The following is a 24,558-nucleotide window of genomic DNA, read 5'->3' as shown; positions in this document are numbered from 1 at the left end:
AGGAAATTCGTTTTCAAATTTAGATTTTTTTTCTGGGGGGGGGGGACCCCCAGATCCCCTGGAAGATTTGGTCCCCCCCAATGTTGACTCCATGGCAAGTGTGTATGCATGTGGAGGGAATCTTGAGTATACTGTGTCACTGATGATTCCTTTTCGATTTAAAGCTTTCGTGACTGCAGGGATTCATCTTCTTGGTTCTTTCGGTAAAGTCACGTAGAATGGAAATAATAAAATAATTAAAATAAAACATAATTTAATTATTATCACGACGTTTCGGCCACAATGCAAGCAGCCGTCCTCAGGTGAAGACCTGGTATTCACCAGGTCTTCAGGTCTTCTTCACCTGAGGACAGCGTCTGAATTTCAGACGTCTGAATTTCAGACGCTGTCTCCCCGACAGACCTGTTCTTCACCTGAGGACGGCTGCTTGCGTTGTGGCCGAAACGTCGTGAGAATTATTTTATTATGTTTTATTTTTATTATTTTATTACTTCCCTTCTACGTTACTTTACCGAAAGAACCAAGAAGATGATGATTCCTTATTTCACTTCACAGTGCTCATGTAAGTTCCTCCTGGACGCGCCACATTCCGTGCCGATTTACAAAAGCTCACGGCCCTTGCCAGCGTAGCGCACCCCGCACTCCCCTGGGAATCGTCGAGAATTCACGGCGGCGAGCCGGACCGACCTCACGGCTCCCATCCCTGAATTACTGCGCCACAACTCACGGTGGCACTGGCATGCGAATGAATGAATGGCGACCGCTCGTGAAACCGCAGCCTCTAATTAAACACTGCCTTGCGATGCTGCCGCTACGGCAGCACACGGACACGTCGCTACCCACCACGGCCCGAGCCTGAACTCGCGGTTTGTTTGCTCAACCGCGATACGGCGAGGCGCACCCGAGACACAACACAGGCGCCTCGTTCCCTCACCTCGTTCCCCCACCTCCTCGCAGTGAATGTGCTCGCGTAATCGCCGCTGATCCGGCGCGGCGCTCCCGTGCAGTCGCGGGGTGCAGGATCTCTGCTCGAGACGTTGGCCTCGGGGGACTCGGCCCGCTCTCGGCTAAGAGGCAGCGGCCTCGGCCGGGATGTTGGTGAAAGTGAAACGATGCTGCGTGGAGGAAGAGGACGAGGGTAGGAGAGAGGGAAGCGAGAATTTTGCGCGTGGCGTGGTGCTCTCGGCGCGACCGCCGCTCTGCGAACGGAGGGCGCGGCGAGAGACGCGGAGTTGCAGAGGAGAGAGACCCCGGGGGAGCCGGCACGCGGGTCGCCTCTTCGCTCGACACTTGGCAAGTTGCCACTCCAGCCGCGAGTAGAGTGGAGGACAGGGTCGTTGAACAAAGTCGTGTTTCAGCCGACTGGCAGAACACCGCCGCTCTTCCACGGCAATCTCTCCCACGCAAGTAATGCACTAGCCAGGCTCAAATCTGCTTAGCTTGCAAGAACTGAAAACATTCAGGGTACATGATGGTAGGCATAATTACGTGAAGAAATAATTTATATCGATTTGGCAATCCAGTGTCCTGTCGGGCTGTGTGGTACAGCGGCTAGCGCGCTGCGCTGTGGACCAGAGTTCGATTCCCACTCACGGCCAACACCAGTGACGATGATCTGAATGGGTGCTGGGCCTCCCCTAGGTCGCCTCAGCCTCACATGAGTACCTGGTGCGATGTGTAAACATCGCCACCGGGGAGACAAAGGCGGACAGATGTGGTGCTGGCCACCCACCCCCTCTTGTGCAGTGCCGGCCTTCATAGGTACTCGCTAACAGCACTTGCCCCAACAGTCTGTTAAGGATTCATACTCTTAGTTTTTTCGGTAAAGTCACGTAGGTAAAAAATGAAATTAAAATTAATAAAAATAAAATAATAATAAAAACAATAATCCCATTTATTTATTATTTTGTTTTTATTAATTTTAATTTCATTTTTTACCTACGTGACTTTACCGAAAAAACTAAGAGTTTGAATCCTTGCAGTCACGAAAGCTTCAAATCTAGAATAGTCTGTTAAGGCTATGATCCCAACTTCATGATCCCAACTGAGTACAGTAGTTTGTAGGTAGTGTTTACAGCGTCAGTATGACACACGTTCAGATACATCTTGACTGATCACATCACTGTTTTGGCATCCAACACAAATAATCTGCCCATTGAGCTCAACCGAAATGGGGAATATTTTTCAGAGCTCCAAAAAATAGTCGACAATTTTGATCTGCATTTTTCTGAAGCTGGTGACCTTTTGATAATGTATTGGGAGTCTCCCCTGCTCATGCAATTTCCTACAGCCCTGTCCAAACATTAAACGAATTTAGTTTCCAGCCAATTCACGAAAGTAATGTTCTGAAACAACCGTCCTACCTCAAAGGGTCCTCCTCTACCGGAGCAGATAGTATTCCCGTCTTTTCTCTGCTAACTCTTGGTCATCTAATATACAAACCTATAGCCCATATTTTCAACCTGTCCATCAAAGAAGCATCAGTTCCTCTAGAATGGAAACATTCCTATGTTCGTCCACTTCACAAAGGGGGCCATAGAGATGATCCAAATAACTACAGACCTATCTCAATTTTGTCCCCGTTGATGACATATTTATTATTGAACTACAAAATTAGCAGTTTCCTGTCCAACAACAATCTATTACATCGAAAACAATCTGGGTTACGAAAAAAATACTGCACCACATCTGCTGCATTAGACTCTCTGAATCACATTTACAGTAGCCTTGATAATAAGCAGTACTGTGCCAGTCTTTTTCTTGACTTGTCCAAAGCCTTTGATACAGTCGACCACAGCACCCTGCTTAGTAAACTAAGCTGCCTCCCTTTCTCCAAACACGCAGTAGAATGGTTAAAACAGTACCTCTCTTCTCGCACCTAAACTGTATTCACAGATGGTTGGAGGTCAAACAGTGTTAAGATAACAAAAGGGGTTCCACAGGGTTCCATCCTTGGCCCCCTCTTGTTCTCTCAATGACTTGGGCACTGACCTGGATCATTCCAGGGTAAAAACAATTGCAGATGACACGATACTTATTACTGCTGGCCGCTCTCCGGATGACGTGATTGCTAAGCTCCAGGGTGATTTCAACAAACTACAACATCAGCTCGTTGCTCTTACAATAGTCCTGAATACCACCAAAACCAAGGTGCTATGCTTCTCACCGGGACTAAAGCTGGAAGTTATTTTTCCCCAATTACATTCCTTAAATAATTATCAAATAGGGAAAGTCAAGATCTACAAGTATATTGGGGTCATCCTTGATTCAAAACTTAATTTTCAAGATCACATTTATTATATTGGTAAAAAGACAAAAATACAAATTGGTTTTCTGTATCGACACAAGCAATGCTTCACCCTATGTTCCGTTTGGAATTGATCAAAGCTAATATACTGCCTCTACTTGATTACTGTGACATCGTGTATACATCAGCCCCCAGTAATGTACTGAAGAAGCTTGACTCAATGTATCACTCGGCCTTAAGATTTGCATTGAACTGCCCATATAGGACTCACCACGGCGATCTCTACATTGGGTCAAACTTAACATCTCTTAATGATCGACAGCTTGTGCATCAGATCTTATTTATTCACGATGTACTTACAAAAAAATCCACAGACTACCTGCTGGATCTCCTCACTGTTTCGAAGAACAAATGTGACCTAAGGTCTTCGCTCATTTACCAGTTTCACATTCCTTATTGCCGTACAAATACTGGAGGAAGGGCCTTTGCTATTGATGCCCCCAGTGTCTGGAATGCTATCGCCAATAAACTGCAACTTGAATCACTACCTATGAGATCTTCATTCAAAACTGCTCTAGAGGAGTTGTACACCCCTAGCTGCCACTGCTATTCAGTGGCCTGAAATCAAATGCATCGCTCTGGATGACCGCTGCCAAGTATGATCTGTGTTTTGATTATAGTGTGCTGATCTTTAAAGGTGCATTGAAAAATGTTGATACTCCTACTGATACTCCTACTGTTATGGAGTGACTCATGCAGCCAGCTATGGCTACAAAGTTTGGTAGTACATGTTATGTATATCGTTTATTGTAAAATTTCAATCACAGTTCCTATGCTCACTGTTACACTGTTTTTATAGCTTTATTTTGGTGATTTTGACAACTTTTGGTTTAGCCATGTTTGTTTGTTGTAGTACAAAGTTAGACTGATAACTTTAATCTAAATTGTTTTATGGTTGTTATTGTTTGACTTGCATCCCACTGGGATTTTTGCAAACAGCATTGATATACGGTGTTTTTTTCTGGAAGACTTTGCTGTTTTGTCCTGGATTTTTTCTGTTGTGCGAAGTCACTTTAGGATGTTTCTTCAATATGAGACCACCTTTACCAGTGGCACAATATAGTAATAGGTTATTACCCTTTCAACTGGTACAAAAACTGACACCTTTATACAAGGGATCATGTTTGCAATAACCACAACACAAGCAGTCAAAATGCAAACAAAAAGAAACAACTCTGATAATGATATGCACTGTCCTTGAAGTTGATTGGTCCACACCCGAGACAGCTTTTCTTAGAGCCCTTGTATAAAGGTGTCCGTTTTTGTACCAGTTGAAAGGGTAAAAACCTATTACTATAAGATGTTTCTTGTTCATGTATTTTTTGTTGCGATTGCACCCGATTCAAGAGCCGAATGGCTCACAGGGCTATACCTAATAAATGAAACTGAAACTGTTTTGACAAGGTATGGATCTTTCTCGTTGTAAACATGTAACTACTTGTTTTAATGACTGCTCCTCACACAGACGCCGGTGATACATCTCTGTGCAACACGCGACACCACGAACGCGAACAGACTGCAAGCCGAGAGAGTTGCACGCGTTCTCGCAGCGCACGTGACCTCAACAGACTCGCACCTCGCGCCCACGAGGTCAATGCAGGGTGCGGTGTCCTCGGCGAGCATCTCGGACTTTAGGGCACAATCCCCTTTACAGCACCGAGATAAGGGGCCGTCCATAAATGACATCACGCGATTTTGGACGATTTTTGACCAGCCCCCCCCCCCACCCCTCGTCACACGGCGTCACAAAAAGTTAGACCCCCCCCCCCTCAAATATGACGTCACGAAACTTCCCCCCCCCCAAAACCATATTTCTATTTTAAAAATAACACATGATTCAAATCGCTTTAAACTATTGTCATTGTAGTGCGTATTTAATGTGGCGCTGCACTCTGATGTTGTAGGAGTGTTGTTATAACAATTAGTGTTGTTATAACAATTCTAAATGTCTTCTTGGTTCTTTCGGTAAAATCACGTAGAATGAAAATGATAAAATAATAAAAATAAAACATAATAAAATAATTCTCACGACGTTTCGGCCACAACGCAAGCAGCCGTCTTCAGGTGGAGAACAGGTCTGTCGAGAATTATTTTATTATGTTTTATTTTTATTATTTTATTACTTCCCTTCTACGTGACTTTACCGAAAGAACCAAGAAGATGAATCCCTGCAGTCACGAAAGCTTTAAATCGAAATTCTAAATGTATTTAAAGTTGCGCATTTTGATGTGACGTCAGAATTCTCCCCCCCCTCGTCACACATCGTCACAAATGTCTGCCCCCCCCCCCCCTAGGTGCGTGACATCATTTATGGACGGCCCCTAACGCTTATACAACCCCGGCGTGTCGCCCCATAACACTGCCTCGTTTACGGGTGGAGTACGGATCGCTAAGAAGCCCCGCCACGCTGCGTGCGTGTGCATTTGTACGTGTGTCACTCCACTGCTGGATGAGATCTCCCCCTAGCGGGGGGGGGGGTCATGGGGGTCATTTGATCATACTTCACCAAACTGGTCAGTGCGCTTCGATTTAAAGCTTTCGTGACTGCAGGGATTCATCTTCTTGGTTCTTTCGGTAAAGTCACGTAGAAGGGAAGTAATAAAATAATAAAACATAATAAAATAATTCTCACGACGTTTCGGCCACAACGCAAGCAGCCGTCTTCAGGTGAAGACCAGGTCTGTCTTCAGACGCTGTCTCCCCGACAGACCTGGTCTTCAGCTGAGGACGGCTGCTTGCGTTGTGGCCGAAACGTCGTGGTGAAGCGTGGGGAGCACAGACTGGGGTTGCCACCTGTCCAGGTTTTTGCCGGTACAATCCGGCAATCAACATCGATACTCGGGCGGCAAGACTTGGGTCGTAACGAGATCTGGAACCGGTATTGCCGTGCGGCAATTCCTTAATGCACCAGACTGCACCGTTTTCATAACGAACCAAGGCTGATAATTATGAGTCCCAGAACCACAATATTAGATACGCTGAGTTCTGCATCCCAATGATCAAACCACAAACTTCCTCTTATCGTCCTCGACCCTTTAATCTGCGACATCGCGGATACAACGAGCACGCTAATACGTCCACGACTCTCGTCTCCGAGCACTGCTACGAGTCGCGTGTTGCAAAGTCTCCTAGAACAATCAGCAATGCGTTTCATGCGCAGCGTACCAACCCGAAGCGACACACAACCACACACAACCGCACACAGCCACACACAACCACAACCACACACAACCACACGCAGCCACACACAACCACACACACCACACGCAACCGCACACAACCACACACACCACACACAACCACACACAGCCACACACAACCACACACAACTACACACACCACACACAACCGCACACAACCACACACACCACACACAACCACAACCACACACACCACACACAACCGCACACAACCGCACACAACCACACACAACCGCACACAACCACACACAGCCACACACAACCACACACAACCACACACAACCACACACAGCCACACACAACCGCACACAACCGCACACAACCACACACAACCGCACACAACCACACACAGCCACACACAACCACACACAACCGCACACAACCACACACAACCACACACAACCGCACACAACCACACACAACCACACACAACCACACACAACCACACACAACCGCACACAACCACACACAACCACACACAACCACACACACAACCGCACATAACCACACACAACCACACACACACAACCACACACAACCACACACAACCACACATAACCACACACACAACCGCACACAACCGCACACAACCACACACAACCACACACAACTACACACAACCGCACACCACACACAACCACACACAACCACACACAACCGCACATAACCACACACACTCACACACAACCACACACAACCACACACAATCACACACAACCACACACAACCACACACACTCACACACAACCACACACAACCGCACACAACCACACACACTCACACACAACCACACACAACCACACACAACCGCACATAACCACACACAACCACACACAACCACACACACTCACACACACTCACACACAACCACACACAACCACACACACTCACACACAACCACACACAACCACACACACTCACACACAACCGCACACAACCGCACACAACCACACACACTCACACACAACCACACACAACCACACACACTCACACACAACCACACACAACCACACACACTCACACACAACCACACACACTCACACACAACCACACACAACCACACACACTCACACACAACCACACACAACCGCACACAACCACTCGTGATTTTATTCACGAAATTAGTCAACCAGAAAATGGTGCCCTCTACACGGGCCGGATCGCTGTGAGCGGCTGTGACGAGACGGGGTGACGGGGTCTGAAGGAAGAAACGGGCTGAGATAACGCAATTGGTCATATGTGTTTGGACATGTAAAGTTTTACTTAGTTCACGATGTTGCTGACTTGATAATATTCTACGGGCGGGGGCGATAGTGGGTTGACGCCCCTCGTGACTCCGTTGGTCGACCAAACGAAGAGAACGACTCCATGAAAGACTCGGCCGCCGGCAACGACACTGAGGCCACCGCCAAAGTAAGAGGGCGATTTGAAACACGGCCTCCGTCCCTTTCCATGAACGTCCAACGACTCGGAACCCATTCCCGGCGGCGTGCCTCACATCCGCCGGGAATAATCGATCACGAACCGAGCTACGAGCCGCGTCCCGTACGGAAGGCGCAATCGTTCAAAACGCCTCTCGCGTGGCTCATCCTCGAGAGGGCAGAGAGAGAGAGAACAGCTGAAGGCGGGAGGGGTGTCAGCTGTGGGCTGTGCGGTGCACGGGACCGCGCAGTTCCGCTCCGTGTGTGGTCTGGCATAGCCGTGTCGGAGCTGAGGGCTTCTGCAATTCTCACCGTGTGGACGCATTCACCGACTACGGACTCGGCGTCTCGGACGCTTTATGTAACGTTTCACAACGGAGGAACACAAAGAGGCGATCGGGGGGGGGGGGGCATTCTTCTTCGAGATCTCCTACTCCCCCCCCCCGCCGCCGCCTACGTTACCCGAGGCTGGTTTCATCTCAAGAGTTTACGACGTAAACAGGCGATTGTTTACCTTGCCAGCGAAGCACAATGCCGCTTTCGGCCTTGATTCATGCTCAAATGAGTAAGTGAGCAAGTTGGACCTCGCTCGTGCCAACCAGCGCCGCCTTCGCTCCACAGGGCCACGGTGGCTCCCGGCTCCCCGTGGCTCGTTGGTGCCCAGGCCCCACCGAATAAATCTCGCAAAGCCGTAACTCTGCCGCTCGAGGCGCGTGAACGCCGCTGTCTGCGGCGGGGAGAGGTCTCTCACACGGCGCGACAACCACGACGTTCCCACCCCACGCGATTCGTGCGTTAAGGGCCCTCTGAGCGAGCGCGGTGGGCACCGCCGTGAAAGGGCAGGTGGCAGCAGCAGCAGCATTACGAGCAGCGTCGGAGTGACGTTAAATGGACTGGAAGTACAGCCACAGAGAGCTGCTTTGAATGTGGCAACTCACGTACTCGGCCTTGGCATTCTGTGATACTTTGAACGACAAACTCTGTGATTTTGGAACTTTTTTAAGACGAGTGGTGAGCTGTTGCGTGACGTTCGCTTGTGCGCGCATCAGTTATGCTCTTTCAGTGATAAAGTTGTTTGTGTTACATCTAGAAAATGTAAATGTGTTGTACACCCACTTCCATGCAACACAGCAAAATGAGAATGTGTATTGAATTTATTTCGCACCCTACGTTGCCAAGCCTGCTAATCGGAGGTGTGGCGTGTAAGATATGTCACGTGCCACGTGTTGTGTCGGGCGGAGATGGGTCCTCGGCACATTTACGCATGGAACCCCAAACAACTTTTACAATTAGTAATAACGATCGCGACAGCCTACCGCGCTTTAAAGTTACGAAATGTGTTGCAATTAACAGATTCCTTCTCGTAATCGGCACTGTACACGCATCATGGGGTGTGTACAAAAATATGTTCAGACATTTAATTGCGGAGAGACGAGGCACGAGAAGTTCGTTACGCGTGGTGCGATCCGCCACAAGGCCACCGTGGTATTATCAACGGTCACGTGGCTGTTGATAATACCAGCCTTTGTACATTTTCCTTTGCACTTATATGGCACCTAAATGCCTGCTTTAGACCATGACCGCCGGCACATAATCGGTGTTATCAGAATGACGTCGTGGGATCTTAAACGCCCACTGTGAAGCAGACGGCGCGTAGTGTTTCATGGTTAAAACCACACCGCAGTATTAACCAGGGCGGCGTGCCGGGTTTGAACGGCGCACCTCAGTAACGAGCTGCGAACGCGCGACCACTCGGCCACGTCACCACTCCTGTTGATTGCCGCGAAGGAGGGGGGGTGGGGGGGGTGGGGGCGAGTAGTGGTGCAGCGGTTGGCCCACTGCGGAATGAAAACGGTGCGCGAGTTGGAGTCCTAACCACGGCTAACATCAGTGGCAAGCTTCCAGCCTCGCCAATCTGCGATGACCAGCGTGGTGAAGTGCGGTCCCACCTGATGACGGAAACTTGTGTTGCCTCCGAAACGTCGTGATTTTTTATTTGTTTAAATTTTTTTATTATTATTTCTATAATTTGTATGATTTATTTTTATGATTTATTTTTATGACGAATTTTTATTATTTATTTATTTGTTTATTTCCCACGTGACTTTATCGAACAAACCTAAGAGTAAGGCTCAAAGAGTCCCCATGGCTGACACGGTGTGTGTCGATAAGCCTTCACCCAGCAGCGTGTTGGCACAGGACTGTAAATTGAGTACAGTACCGACTCGTCTCTCGGTTGTATTGCATGTGCCGCTTAGCTGCTTTGCATGCCACGTGCCACTTGTGGTTGCAATTGTGACCAAAGCGATGTCACTTGTAACACGGAATACTCCCAGCAAGAGACGAGTTTTTCTCAACAGGCTACCCAAGGTCAAGAGGTCTTTGTGACCGCACCCCCACATCGTTTCCTGCCTCTGCGTACATCTCACTGCTGCTGCTGCACAGTGGAAGTGAACTCCCCATTGATCTGACCGCACGGCCTCCCATCGTCTGACTTTCGGTCTTCTCCGCCTTGGCACTCAGTCGACATCTCAAGCGCCACGCCCCGCGGTCTGGCATCACCACCACGTGGGTTCAGGTCTTGGGTGCCACTCTCGGTGCCCGTGTCTGTGACCTGCCCCGCGGTAGTGTAGCGGTTAGCGCGCTGCGCTATGAACCTGGCGACCCGAGTTCGATTCCCGCTCATGGCCAACACAAGTGACGATTATCTGAACCGGTCCTGGGCCTCCCCTAGGTCGACTTAGCCTCAAATGAGTACCTGGTGAGGTGTGTAAACATCACCACTAGGGAGACAAAGGCGGTCGGGCGTGGTGCTGGCCACCCACCCCCTCGTGTGCCGTGCTGGCCTTCATAGGTGCTCGCTAACAGCACTTGCCCCTACAGTCAGTTAAGGCTATACGGGGGATCTTTGTCTTTGACTCTCCCCCCTCTACCCTGCACACGTGCACCCCTCTTGTCGATCCACTGCTGGATGAGGGCCTCCCCACTCCGTTGGCGTATTTTGCACATACTTGACGTTCGTCAGTGCGGGCTTGGTAAAGGTTGCGAGCATAGACGGATGATGGCAGTTCAGTATAATACAACCGTGGATTTTACTGCGCTGCCCTCTGCTGCCCACAGACCCTGAATTCGATTCGAGTATTTTCTCATTTGACGTGGTAGATACGTTTCTGAAAGTGTCGCGTTCAGCGAAAACGCGTTAAACGAGGAGTTACTGCTCTTGAATTACATTTGCACGATGACATCAACCTGCAGTCATCCCATGGGGAGACAGCGAACTGCCGTGAGGGTACGTCGCCGTGTACTGTATCCTTCCGCTCAGCCACACAGCTCAAGAAAGTAGTTCGTCGGTGTTAACCACTCAGAAACCGCGTTATAACTGCACGTTCCGCGTTATAACGAACGCTTTCGCGTTATAACGGACGCGTTCCGCATTGTGCGAAAAGTGTTTCCTGATAAAAAAAAAAACGAGTTAGAGCGAAAACGGGTTGTGTGAACATTCGTTAAGCGAGGACTTATCGAACATCACTCTCACCTTGGAATGAAGAACTCAACGGCTGCCGGAAGTACGCGGGACTACATTGGGATTACATCTCCAGCGCTTACCTGAAAAACATGCGTGAGAATATCCCGGCCTTCTCAAAAGGCGAAGCCTGCATCTTCAAGTTGCGGCCTGACATCGGGGCGGTTAACCTGCGCGCACGCACACACACAAAGACAAAGATCCCCCATGTAGCCTGAACACACTTTTGGTCTAAGTTCTGTTAGCGAGCACCTATGAAGGCCGAAACGCTTCACGAGGAGGTAGGTGGCCAGCACAACGCCCGACCGCCTTTGTCTCCCTAGTAGCGATGTTTATACACCGCACCAAGTACTAATTTGAGGCTGAGTCGACCTAGGGGAGGCCCAGAACCGTTTCAGATAATCGCCACTGATGTTGGCCGTGAGCGGGAATCAAACTCGAGTCGCCGGGTATGCTAACCGCTACGTTACTGCTCCCCAGATGCGGGTCCTACCGATTTGGACAGACATATCTTCACCTGAAGACGGACGCTTGTGTTGCGACCGAAACGTCGTGTTTTATTTTGTTCTTTTTTTCTATCTACGTGACTTTACCGAAAGAACCAGAGAGTATACATATACACGACAACACACAGCATTCGCTCGGGTCGTTGTGGAGACTCCGACTGATGCTCCTGCTGTTGTGGAGTGACTCATGCAGCCAGCTATGGCTACAAGGTTTTGGTAGTACATGTTGTTTATGCCATTTATTGTGAAAATTCCGTCACAGTTCCTATGATTGCTTGTTTCATTGCTTTCATAGCTTTATTTTGGTGATTTCGAAAAGTGTATTAGTTTAGCCATGTTTGTTTGTTGTAGTACAGAGTTAGACTGATGGCCTTAATCTAAGTTGTCTTGTGGTTGTTGTTGCTGTTGTTTGACTTGCATCCCACTGGGATTTTTGCACATAGCGTTGGTGTACGGTTTTTTTCTGCAATATTTTGCTGTCTTTTCTTGGAATTTCTGTTTGCACATAGTCACATAGTCACTTTAAGATACTGTATTTTCCTGTTTATGTTTTAGTTTTTTGTTTGTTGCGGTTGCACCCGATTCAAGAGCCGAATGACTCACAGGGTTATACCTAATAAATGAACTTGAACTTGACTACACAAAACGCAACAAAAAGCGGAGCAAGGGGCCGTGTTGACGGCTTCTCTGCTTTGTTCGTGGAAGAGCAGCGGCCGCTGGCTTCGTTGGGAGCACGGAGACAGAGGCCACAGGGGATCAATTCATGCCGCCTCAATACTGACGCCGATCCCCAGTCGCTCCGGTTAGAGCTCTGGGCTATTAAACCGGTGACCTGAGTTCAATCCCCTGCCACAGCTAACACCAGCGGTGGCTGATAACCATCAGGAGTGATGTGCGCGTGAATCAATCACGGGCTTCCGCACCTTCTTCACCAGCCCGCTCTGACCAGAGCGATGACGTATGAATTCTAGATTTGAAGCTTTCGTGACTGCAAGGATTCATACTCTAAGTTTTTCGGTAAAGTCACGTGGGTAAAAAATGAAATTAAAATTAATAAAAGTAATATGTATCACTTGGTACAGCAAATCTAGCTGTGACGGTCCCACCTGATGACGGAGACTTGTGTTGCCTCCGAAACGTCGTGTTTTTTTTAGTATTTATTATTTTATTTATATTATTACTTTTATTAATTTTAATTCCATTTTTTTACCTACATGGTGACTTTACCGAAAAAACTAAGAGTACGATGAAGTATGGTCAAACAACTCCCCGCGCCAGACGGGGCGTGGGAACGCCTTCATACAGCAGCGGATCGATAATTGGCGATAATTATTAATGAGCGGAGTTCGGGCCGGGACAGCGGTCACACCCGCGATCTGGAATCTCCGCTCGCCACGTGCGATCACGCGTGCACGTGCAGCCCATTATCAAGTCGCCCGCCACTCGCATCTCACACCGCGCACACATTGAGCGCTTGCTCCTTGCAGATTTTCCGTCTCGGGGTAGCAGAGCGCAGGAGGGACGGGCTACAGGTCAACTGCGCTCACACACGCGGGTCTATCGGAACGGCGCAGCATCCTAAAGTATAAAGTTCAACACAAGACCGGCACCAGACCTCGGTACGAGTCCATTCCTGTCGCCCCGGAGATTTGTTCCCACTCGCCGGCGACGTTCGGCCTGGCCAGTACGAGCGCACGCTTCTTCGCGCTCAACACGACGCGTCTCTAACTTTGTAGCGAGGCTTTCTTAATCCAGACGTTCCTCTTGCTGTGCCTCTCGCTGTAATTCGATCGGAGCGATCGTAAATTAGGAAAGGAAAGATTTATTAACATCGTGAATTGCAAAATCATAGCTATCTCCTGGCACGTAAGCTTAGCGCAGCGTATTTATATAGTTATGCAACTCTATACAATTGTAATGCGGGCGCGGGCGACCTCCCGGATGTGACGTCACGGAGAGGTGGAGTTAGGTGACGTGGGAGGAAAGGTTAAGGTTCTTAAGGGAGGAGACCGGAAGAGGAAGGCAGAACGAGTGGGACTGGACCAGAGTAAGGCCACGTGGGCAAAGCCAAGGGGTGGCAGCGGCGGCCAGCGGTGGCCAGCTAAGGGAGCAGCCAGCGGAGCTGCGAGAGAAGACAGCGGTGGGGCGGCTGGAGAGAAGGCGGACGAGGAGCTGCGGGGAACACAGCCGGCGAGGCTGTGTGTGAGGGAGAGGCTACGAGAGCGACGAGAGGAGAGAGAGGCTGAGAGAACGACGAGGGGAGAAACTGCAGGAGAGCAGTATCAGTGTCAGTATAGAGTCTTATAGAAGGACAGCCGTGCGGGTTAAGAGAGAAGAACCGAATAAAGGACACCAAGCCAGACATCGTGGTCGAGTCCTTTATTACATTGGTGTCGGAAGTGCAACGGCATGTCGAAACAAGTGAGAAAGAAAAATGTTCCAGCGCCGGCATCGGCTTCTTCGTCCGAAGACGAAGACTTCCCTCCAAACATGGATCCTGCCAGGGTGGTGGAGGAGAGCCCTGCTGAAACGAGTGCGGGGACGGGAGTGGAAGATGTAGCCACAGTGTCAGGGCCGCCGACACCATCAGACGCTGATCGGCGATGGCTGCAGGTGGCTGAGCAACTGGAGACTCTCAAGGACGCCCTGGGCCAATTGTGTCATCTCGTCACCCCAAGCACGGCGACGGAGAGAGCGGAGAGTGCTCCACAGGCCGCCACGGGTTCTTCACTCCCGGCGCCATGGGCCACGCGGCAGGAGGCCGCCATCTTGCGCGTGCCGCGGCGGGAATCCGCCATCTTGACCACGCCGCGATTCGACGCCATTTTGAATTTGCCTCCGGAGGAACCATCGGCGGAGGGCGGAGTGAAGCGAAGTCGGAGTCGCCATCTCACCACGGTCAAGGAATTCGCCATTGGGGGCGACTGGAGCGCTTTCGCCTGCAGATTTTTAGCGGCGGTCCGTTCTGCGAGATGGACCGATGCTGAGGCCTTGGAAGTGTTGCCGACTCTTCTGGACGACGAATCTGTTCGTTTTTTTCGCTCCATTAAGGCCGAGAAGAAGAGGACATTATATGGAGTTTTTCAAGAAATGGCCGACGCCTACGAGCCACCTGACGACGCGCATCGGCGATTCGCTCAACGACAACGAGCGCCCGAGGAGTCGCCTGTGGCGTACAGGGGTGCAGTGCTTGATTTGGCTATGGCCGCGTATCCAGATACAACACCTGACCTGCTCGAGCCTCTCATCTTGGGCAAGATGCTCGAGCTGTCGCGGGATCTTGGGATTCCCATGCCGGTGTGCGGGCATGAGAAGCTCACCTCCCGGGCGGCGGCGAAATGTCTGGATGCACAATTCAACCTACGACGATGGAAACAGGTCACGGCGTGGACAGGGGGGCCCGTCGCGGAGGGTGGCGCTCTGGGTTGGGACCCTACGAAGTCGGTATACGTGCCGGATGAGCGGGGCCCTCAGGAGCTGACGGCCGCCTCGGTGCCATGGTCAGGCCGCGGTGGACCGGCCTCTCGTGCTGCACCGCCGATACGCGGGCGGCGCGATGCAAGGCCTGCGCTTCGGCGCAACGACGCCGATTGCTTCCGCTGCGGACGGAAGGGCCACTACGCGAAGGACTGCTGGGCCCGCATCCCGGGTCCGCCACAACAGGAGGCCTCATTACCGGCCAAGTCGGCACGCACCAGACACCCGGCAAGGCTTTACACCTCACCCATCACCTTCGTTGTGCGGTCATAGTGTTGTTGTTAAAGAGGGACCTTCGACGGGGCCTTGTCGTTCTGTGACGCAGTGGCGCAAATTGGCACGGAGGGTTGTTGCGGCCGCTACGGGTTCGTCCACCGTGCCGGGGTCTATACAAGGGGTGGACGTGCGCATTTTGGTCGATTCCGGGGCGTCCGCGACTATTATTTCGGATGTCATTTTTCATCTGTTAGGCATCCCACCCGGGGCCGTGCGTCCGGTTTACGGGTCGTGCGTCGCTGCGAACGGGGGTAGTATGGGCATCGTGGGCCAGGTGGACGCTAAAATATCTATTGGGGATGTGTCGGCCTCGGGCGTTGTGTTGATTTCAAGATCCTTGGCAGTTCCCTGTTTATTGGGCACTGATTTTCTGGCTAAGATGCCTATTTTGATCAAAATTAATGAGAATTGTATTGAACTGCCGGGTGGCCGTCAAATTTCGTTTCTGCCGTCGCCCTGGGGGCGACCTGCTTCGGCCGTACAAGTGCAGGCGCTATCCGTGGCATCTGTTGATATTCCACCTGGTTCACAGATGCTTATTCCCCTGCGGTATCGGAAGCCCCTGCCTGGTCGGCTGGGAGCGGTTGGGATCTTGTTGTCACCTTCAGCCTCGATAACGGCCGGATCGGCGCTGGTCGGAGCGCAGACCATCGTCCGGCCAGATCAATTACCGTTTTTGCAGGTGCTCAATGCGGGTACGGAAAATGTCTGTGTCCCAGCCGGCACGGTTGTGGCACATGCCACCATGGCATTTACGGCTCACGATTGTTCGCATAGCCAGGGAGTGGTTGCTGGTGTTTCCGAGCCTGTGGCTTCGGATGACCGCTGGATTGCTAGCTTATGTGACGGAAATTCTTCCCTGTCTGTGGATCAACGGGGTGCGCTTCATAAATTGTTATTGACGTATTCCGATGTGTTCAGCTCCAATGATTTGGATTTGGGACGCACCTCATTGCTTCACCATCACATTGCTACAGGCGACGCTGCCCCTATTCGGTTGAATTCGCACCGAATGAGTCCGGCCGAGCGAGAACACGTTCGGGGGGCAGTGGAGGATATGTTGGCTGCGGATATTATATCGCCGTCGAACAGCCCATGGGGCGCGCCTGTGGTTTTGGTTAAGAAAAAGGATGGCAAATTGCGATTCTGTGTTGACTTTCGAAAATTGAATAAGATATCGGTGGCAGATGCGTATCCCCTGCCGCGTATGGACGACTCCCTCGACGCATTGTCGGGGGCTAAGTATTTCTCTACACTGGACCTCTCTTCGGGATTTTGGCAGCTTCCCCTTGACGAGCCCTCACGGGAGAAGACCGCATTCCGTACGCCGCAGGGGTTGTTTCAATTTAACTGCCTTCCGATGGGGCTGAATGCGGCCCCTGCCACATTTCAAAGGCTCATGGAACTCGTTTTGACGGGGTTGCAGTGGGAGACATGTCTCATATATTTGGACGATATCATCGTCTTCAGCCGCACATTTGATGAACATTTAAGGCGGCTGGAGACGGTGTTCGCGAGGATGCGCTCCGCGAACTTGAAATTTAAACCAAAGAAATGTCACCTACTGCAACGGTCCGTCCGTTATTTGGGGCACATCGTGAGTGCTGAGGGGGTGTCTACGGACCCGGAAAAAACGGCGTGCGTCCGAGATTGGCCGACTCCGGTCACCGTGGGGGATGTACGTCGCTTTCTGGGATTTGCCTCGTATTATCGAAGATTTGTACCGAATTTTGCGACCATCGCGAGGCCCTTGCACCTCCTTACGGGTAAGGGACGTAAGTTTGCGTGGGGACCGCCGGAAGAGGCGGCCTTTCAGAGTCTGCGTAATCTGTTGGCTACCGCCCCAACATTGGATTATCCGGATTTCAATCAACCGTTCATTCTTGATACGGATGCGAGCGACACAGGTATTGGCGCGGTGTTGTCTCAGTCTAAAGGGGGCGTAGAGCGCGTCGTTGCGTATGGTAGCCGGGTCCTGTCGCCCGCGGAAACACGCTACTGTGTCACTCGCAGGGAACTCTTAGCCGTTGTTTTTTTCCTACGTCAGTTTCGACCGTACCTGTACGGCCGTTCCTTTATCGTACGTACGGATCATGCGGCCTTGCAATATGCCCTTAAAATGGATCAACCTTCCGGCCAGCTGTCGCGTTGGTTGGACACGCTGCAAGAATTTTCATTTCAAATTCACCATCGTAAAGGGGTGCGCCATGCGAACGCAGACGCACTTTCTAGGTTGCCGCAGCGCTCCCCTTGCAAATGTGCGTCGGGGACGCAGAGATGTGCGCCCAGCCTACCCCCCCCTCAGCCGGTGGTATTGGCTGTGGAGAAGTCGGATGCTACTGTGGAACCGGGGCCGACTGATGGGGTTTTGAATCTGCCACGGTCTGTTTGGATAAGGGAGCAAATGATGGATGAGTCGTTAGTGTCCTTGCGGAAGCGATCCAAAGTGGAGGTTGGGGGTCCGGTTACGGAGGGTGCGCCGGAAACCGCGGTCCGAGATGGTCTGCTTATGTGGAGGGAAAGTCTCCAGGAACACTGGCGTCTAGTGGTGCCTGCGTCCCTCCGATACGAGTTGATTAGAACTCTCCATTGTGACACGCTATTACATCTGGGTGTGCAGAAGACCTTGTTGACGTTGCAACGTCATTATTTTTGGCACGGCATGTCGACGGATGTCGTGGGGCACGTCCGCGCGTGCCCTGACTGTGCCCGGCGTAAGCCTCCTAAACATCCTTATGTGCCACCCTTACAGTCAATTCGGGTGTCTCGGGTCAATGAATTGGTGGCACTGGACATTTTGGGACCTTTCCCACCTTCGGCGAGGGGTAATAAATATTTGCTGGTCGGGGTTGAGTACCTCTCCCGTTGGCCGATGGCCTGGCCGTTGCCCGATCAATCGGCCGCGGCCATTACCGACGCCTTTTTGTTCGGATATGTTATGGACAAGGGTGCGCCGGAGAGACTCCTTACGGATCAGGGCCGAAATTTTTCTTCGAAATTATTGGCGGAAGTATGCGCGGGCCTAGGGACTAAGAAGGTCCGGACATCCCCATACCATCCGCAAACGGATGGTATGGTTGAGCGGCTAAACCGGACATTGTCTGCCATGCTGTGCCACACGGTGAGTGAGCAACAATCGGATTGGGACCTGCACATCCCGGGGGTGCTTTCGGCGTACAGGATGACTCCTCATGCGGCTACGGGTTATTCGCCATTTTACCTTATGTATGGTCGGGAAAACGTGCCGCCAATGGATGTGCAGATGGGAACCGGTGTGAGGGGACCTTGTAAACCGCTTCCTGACTACATTCGGGACACTGTTCGCCGGGTCTCGGAGGCGCGGGAGAGTGCCCGTGTGGCTACGGCCAAAGCTCAGGCCCGAAATGAGAGGTACGCACGGCGTTCCAAAGGGGAGTGCCCCTGGAAGGTTGGGGACCTGGCCTGGCTCCATTGCCCGCAGGTGCGGCCGGGTACCTCTCCCAAATTTCACAAACCTTGGCGAGGGCCTGTCCGCCTCATTGAGGTTCCTAATCCTCAGTCGGCGCGTGTTCAAATTGGTTCTCGCCGCTGGTTTGTTCACACGTCGCGCTTGAAACCGTATGTTGCTCCCCTACATGATGCATCATCTCCCAATGTTGCCTTGCCGGGGTCTGTTGCTGCCGACTCTCCCCCGCCTGCGTCCATTGATCTTGCTAGAGCGCCTGTCGTACCTGTTCCAGGCAGGCCGGCCTTGACACCGGAGGGGACGAGGCGCTCTGCTCGGAGGGTGCCTGCCAGATCTGCGGGTCCTTCGAGCCCTGCAGCCCTTCCGACCCCGCTGCAGACGCATCCGCGGGACAAGCCCAAGACTGATCCTTCAAGGACACGGGACGTTGGTGGACTTCCAACAGCGACAGGGGGATTTCACCCTGTCGCTCCTCAAACTCAATCACGTTCCCGTTCCGCGGATGGGCCGCCGACCGTCCGGGACGGGCCGGCGACCCGCACACGCTCTAAATCCCTTGTGTTTCGTTGATTGTTATGTTGTATTGTTCTTACTGTGTATTTATTGCCTGCTTCTGCTACGTTATTGATTGTTGAGTTGTGTTGATTGTTCTTACTGTTATATTGCATGCTTGGTGTCCTTTGGTGTGTTACGCTCGGGTTCGCCCGCATTACTGTTGGTGTTGTTCAGCCGAGGTCGGCTGGGTTTTTCTCCACGGGGGAGGGTGGTGTAATGCGGGCGCGGGCGACCTCCCGGATGTGACGTCACGGAGAGGTGGAGTTAGGTGACGTGGGAGGAAAGGTTAAGGTTCTTAAGGGAGGAGACCGGAAGAGGAAGGCAGAACGAGTGGGACTGGACCAGAGTAAGGCCACGTGGGCAAAGCCAAGGGGTGGCAGCGGCGGCCAGCGGTGGCCAGCTAAGGGAGCAGCCAGCGGAGCTGCGAGAGAAGACAGCGGTGGGGCGGCTGGAGAGAAGGCGGACGAGGAGCTGCGGGGAACACAGCCGGCGAGGCTGTGTGTGAGGGAGAGGCTACGAGAGCGACGAGAGGAGAGAGAGGCTGAGAGAACGACGAGGGGAGAAACTGCAGGAGAGCAGTATCAGTGTCAGTATAGAGTCTTATAGAAGGACAGCCGTGCGGGTTAAGAGAGAAGAACCGAATAAAGGACACCAAGCCAGACATCGTGGTCGAGTCCTTTATTACACAATGTTAGATAATGATATCAAGTTAATGTTCAAGTTCATTTATTAGGTATAACTCTGTGAGCCATTCGGCTCTTGAATCGGGTGCAACCGCAACAAACAAAAACATGAACAGCAAAACATCTAAAAGTGACTATGTGACTAAGTGCAAACTGTAGTGCCGTGTCTGCTTCTATTATACTCTTTTCTTGCAGAGTATCATCGGGTCGTGTATCACGTTATCGTATAGTATATTTGCGACGTTGGCCTGAGCTCCAGAGTGTTGTGCAATCGGGATACATCCAATCCATCCTCGTTCATCGATCTGTGAGACACTGGGTGTTCAAGTCAAACCCGAGGCGAGATCACAAACGTTCAAATCACGTTGATTTGTTTTTTTATAAGAAGCATTTAAGATCAGAAAAATTATCGTCGGTTTTAACACTCTGCAGCGAGAGAGAGAGCACTGCTTACAGTAAACGTGTTCACGAATGTGCCACTATGAATATTTGTAACTCGCGCGTGCGACTTGTGTGTGACACCGATATAGCATCGTGAACTACGGCGCTCCGGAATTAAAGCGAAGTGTCTCCAACGCGGCCAGGACAAATATCGCGCACGTGGACGCCTCGCACGTGGACGCCTCGCACGTGGGCGCCTCGCCGCGTGGCAACAGGACGAGATCACGATTTATGGCAGCCGCGCGTTTATCCAGGAATCACTCATGGGCACAACCCCGGGAATAATTTCCACTCGCACATGAACCCCAACCCAGGGTCCTGTCGCAGGCGAGCGAGTCGGAGATGGACACGGGTGGAGAAGTGGTCGACGCACTGCGTCGTGAACCCGGCCAGCCAGCCATGTTCGATTCCCGGCCACCGCTGACATCAGTGACGAGTGGCATGTGACCTGTTCCAGGCACCCACCTTCACGAATCCGCATTGGCGAGGATGATTAAGTTTGGCCAAACAACGCGCATTGCCTACATGGCGTGGGGAGGCCGTAATCGATCCCGGTCCGAATAAAAAAATACCACTTCTCGTCCAATGGATTTGACGTGAGCCAAAATAAAAACTAAATCTAGAGGTGGAATCATAGAGTGCGATATTTAATGGAAGCAGCCGTGTGCAACCGCTGCCTATTATCCACACAGGTTTAGGTCCAACTCGATTTGTCGCAAGGGCAGTGGATGAAAGCGGCGATGAATTGTCCGCTCACGGACATTTAATACCCCTCCCGGGAAGCTCACGCTGTCAGCATACCGTGCGTGTTGCATACGCTGTGTGTTGAACGCACATGGCACGCGCTGTGTGTTGAACACACCGTACTTACTGTGATGCTCGTCCACTTATCTCCGAAAAATGCAGCCCTTTGTTCCCCAGAACGCGCGTTGTGCCATTGCGACAAAACTCATTATCTTGTAAATATTTTTTGCGGATAAGTGGATTTCATCGATATGTTCATGAAATTATCCACAATTATTATGTTTTTACATGGCAGAGTGGAATTGGTGTAACATCGCGGATAATGGGACCGGCGATATTTTCGTCTCCACGCCGCTGCTGATAAGAGGAATACCGCTGCAATAATCGGGCCCTCTGTGCCGGAATACGATCGCGTGAACGAAGCGTGGTGTTTTCGTTGTAATTGGCGCAGAATTCAGATGAAAGCGCACGCGTTAAGTGCCAGCGGGGTGGGAGGCAGCCACAGACGCCGCGCAGTTGGGTGCAAGGAATGCTCTGTGCGCGTGGCGGTGTTACCCGCGCTAGAACACCGCGGGTAACACCGCCACGCGCACAGAGCATCCCCGACCCAGCCCTGCGAGAGCCCCGCGTCCCCCCGAGCCCGCAGAGGTCGCCCCGCGGTGCTGCGCGGCGCGGGGACTCGGGTCCGCCGAGTCGCCAAACGCCGCCCGCTGGAGCCACTCGAGAAGCGAGCGTTGCCACCCGTCCCGGGCGAAGCGGGGTGCGCGCGTGTGCCCACCCGCCCACTCGAACACCCGCCCACTCGAACACCCGCCCACCCGCCCACTCGCCCACCCGCCCACTCGAACACCCGCCCACCCGCCCACTCGCCCACCCGCCCACCCATCCACTCTCCCACCAGCCCACCCGCCCACTCGCCCACCCGCCCACCCGCCCACCCGACCACCCGACCACTCGCCCACCCGCCCACTCGCCCACCCGCCCACTCGCCCACCCGCTCACTCGCCCACCCGCCCACCCGCCCACTCGCCCACCCGCCCACTCGCCCACCCGCCCACTCGAACACCCGCTCACTCGCCCACCCGCCCACCGCCACCCGCCCACCCGCCCCTCGCCCACCGCCCACTCGCCCACCCGCCCACTCGCCCACCCGCTCACTCGCCCACCCGCCCACCCGCCCACTCGCCCACCCGCCCACCCGCCCACTCGCCCACTCGCCCACCCGCCCACTCGCCCACCCGCCCACCCGCCCACTCGCCCACCCGCCCACCCGCCCACTCGCCCACCCGCCCACTCGCCCACTCGCCCCGAAGAACAGAACGTGCCAGGGGAGGAGAGGAGGTGGAGCTCAGGGCGCCCTCCGTTCAGAACATTCGCAACTTGTGGAATCCGGGGGGGTGAGGGGGCATGGGGGTAATGGCTTTTCCCCAACTCTGCCGCCCGGATTCACAAGAGGCGAAACCTTCTGGATGACGACAAAGAACACACGAGGCAGAACTCACGAGACGGACAGTACAGATGAGACGGGATAGGTGAGTCAGCACAAACACATCAGTGGAAACGAGACAGTGCAGGCGAGGCCGTACAAGCAGAAACATAAAACCCAGACAGAGGTCGATGAGACGATACGGTGAAGGGAGAATTAATGGTGTTGGAGAAACTGGACTCGAAGTAAAAAAAATACGGCGAGAGATGACTGATCTGGTCATTTGAATAATCCAGAAGTTAAACACAATCTCAGGGGCACGTTTCACGACACGCACAGGCTCTGAGAACCCAAAGTGCTGCGTCCAATCTAGATTTGAAGCTTTCGTGACTGCGGGAATCCATACTCTTTGGTTCTTTCGATAAAGTCACGTAGGTATAAAATGAAATAAATCACGACGTTTAGATTGCAACACAAGCGATCATCTGCAGGTGGGAAACCTCCGACAAGAAAAAATTCAGCTGTTCGCGCGTATCGATCTCGTGGTGCCGCTGTCAATGGCAATCAGCACCGTGCTCCTCTCTTCCATGCGCCCGTCATTAAAACAGCGAGACGCATTCACCCAAAGAAAGTTGGCGATGCGTGCTTTCAATCGTCAAGAGCAATGTGTCATTGCAACTCAGAAGCCAGCCCGATGGAGGTGGCTGGCTCAGAGGAGGGGGCGAATGCCACCGTCAAAGCGCCGAGCCAACGTCGCTCAGACTTGGGTTTCAGCCGCCCGTAATTAAAGCGGCTTCCCAGTTGTAACGAGTTGATGGCTTCGGTCCAGTTACCAAGGGGAGCAGCGGTAGAGAAACGCGCTATCAACGCTCGCGTCTTATGCCACGAGAAGGAAACATTTCAGTGGCGCATGGAGCAAATTGTCCGTGCGGAGCAGATACGAGGAGGGACTTCCCCGGTTTGGATCGAGTGATGACCTTCATCTTCCAGGACAGTTCTCTGGCGGCACAAGGTGGTGCACTGTTCACTGCGGCAATGTCGCTCTCTCATAACGCGACACCGATGGCGAAGTGGAAAACAATATCAGAAGAGCAAACTCAAGCAAAGTTTAAAACAATAACACTTTGGGGAGGTGTTCTCCTCTCATTTTCAGCACGAAATTGCACATTCTCATGGCAGGAATTAGCACTCCACTCCCCGGTTCGTTTTGTTTTGAGACTTGGCAATTTTTAAAATATATATTAAGTCTTGAGTTAGGTGGCCAGGATCAGTGTCTCATCATTTGCGCACAGGTCGTGTGTGTGCCACACTGTGCGATGACAATGCCACCACTCAGGGATTCGTTCCCCCAGCACCGCCGGCCACTACAGTGCTGCGGGCGGAGGGTTTTCTTCCTCGGCGGGCAGGGCCGACGAGCGATGAATGAGAGCTTTTCTCGGGCGCCAGGAGGGTGCTCGCTAGCACGACTCTCCGCGGCCAGACAGGTGGGAGAACGATCGTGTTCGGCGTGGGCAGTGAAACTGGCCCAGCCTCCCGTGCCAGGAGCCAAGATCG

General features: G+C 52.3%; 1 protein-coding gene across 4 annotated transcripts in view; it reads right to left on the bottom strand.

The window, feature by feature from the left end:
* The window catches only part of LOC133356597 (cystic fibrosis transmembrane conductance regulator-like), an 82,733-nt gene that overhangs the window by 39,811 nt on the left and 18,364 nt on the right, over positions 1 to 24,558 (bottom strand). For all 4 annotated transcript variants that reach the window (XM_061574201.1, XM_061574203.1, XM_061574202.1 and 1 more), the window contains one exon: positions 11,535 to 11,621. In XM_061574201.1, the coding sequence (XP_061430185.1) occupies positions 11,535 to 11,608 (74 nt within the window). In that variant the 5' untranslated portion in view covers positions 11,609 to 11,621. The remainder of the gene's footprint in view (positions 1 to 11,534; positions 11,622 to 24,558) is intronic.

This window comes from Lethenteron reissneri, chromosome 54 (genome assembly GCF_015708825.2).
Source record: "Lethenteron reissneri isolate LAM-NWPU_2019-01 chromosome 54, ASM1570882v1, whole genome shotgun sequence".
Lineage (NCBI taxonomy): Eukaryota > Metazoa > Chordata > Hyperoartia > Petromyzontiformes > Petromyzontidae > Lethenteron > Lethenteron reissneri.
Note: the sequence above shows the minus strand (reverse complement) of the source record. Positions and strands in the feature narration are given on the sequence as shown.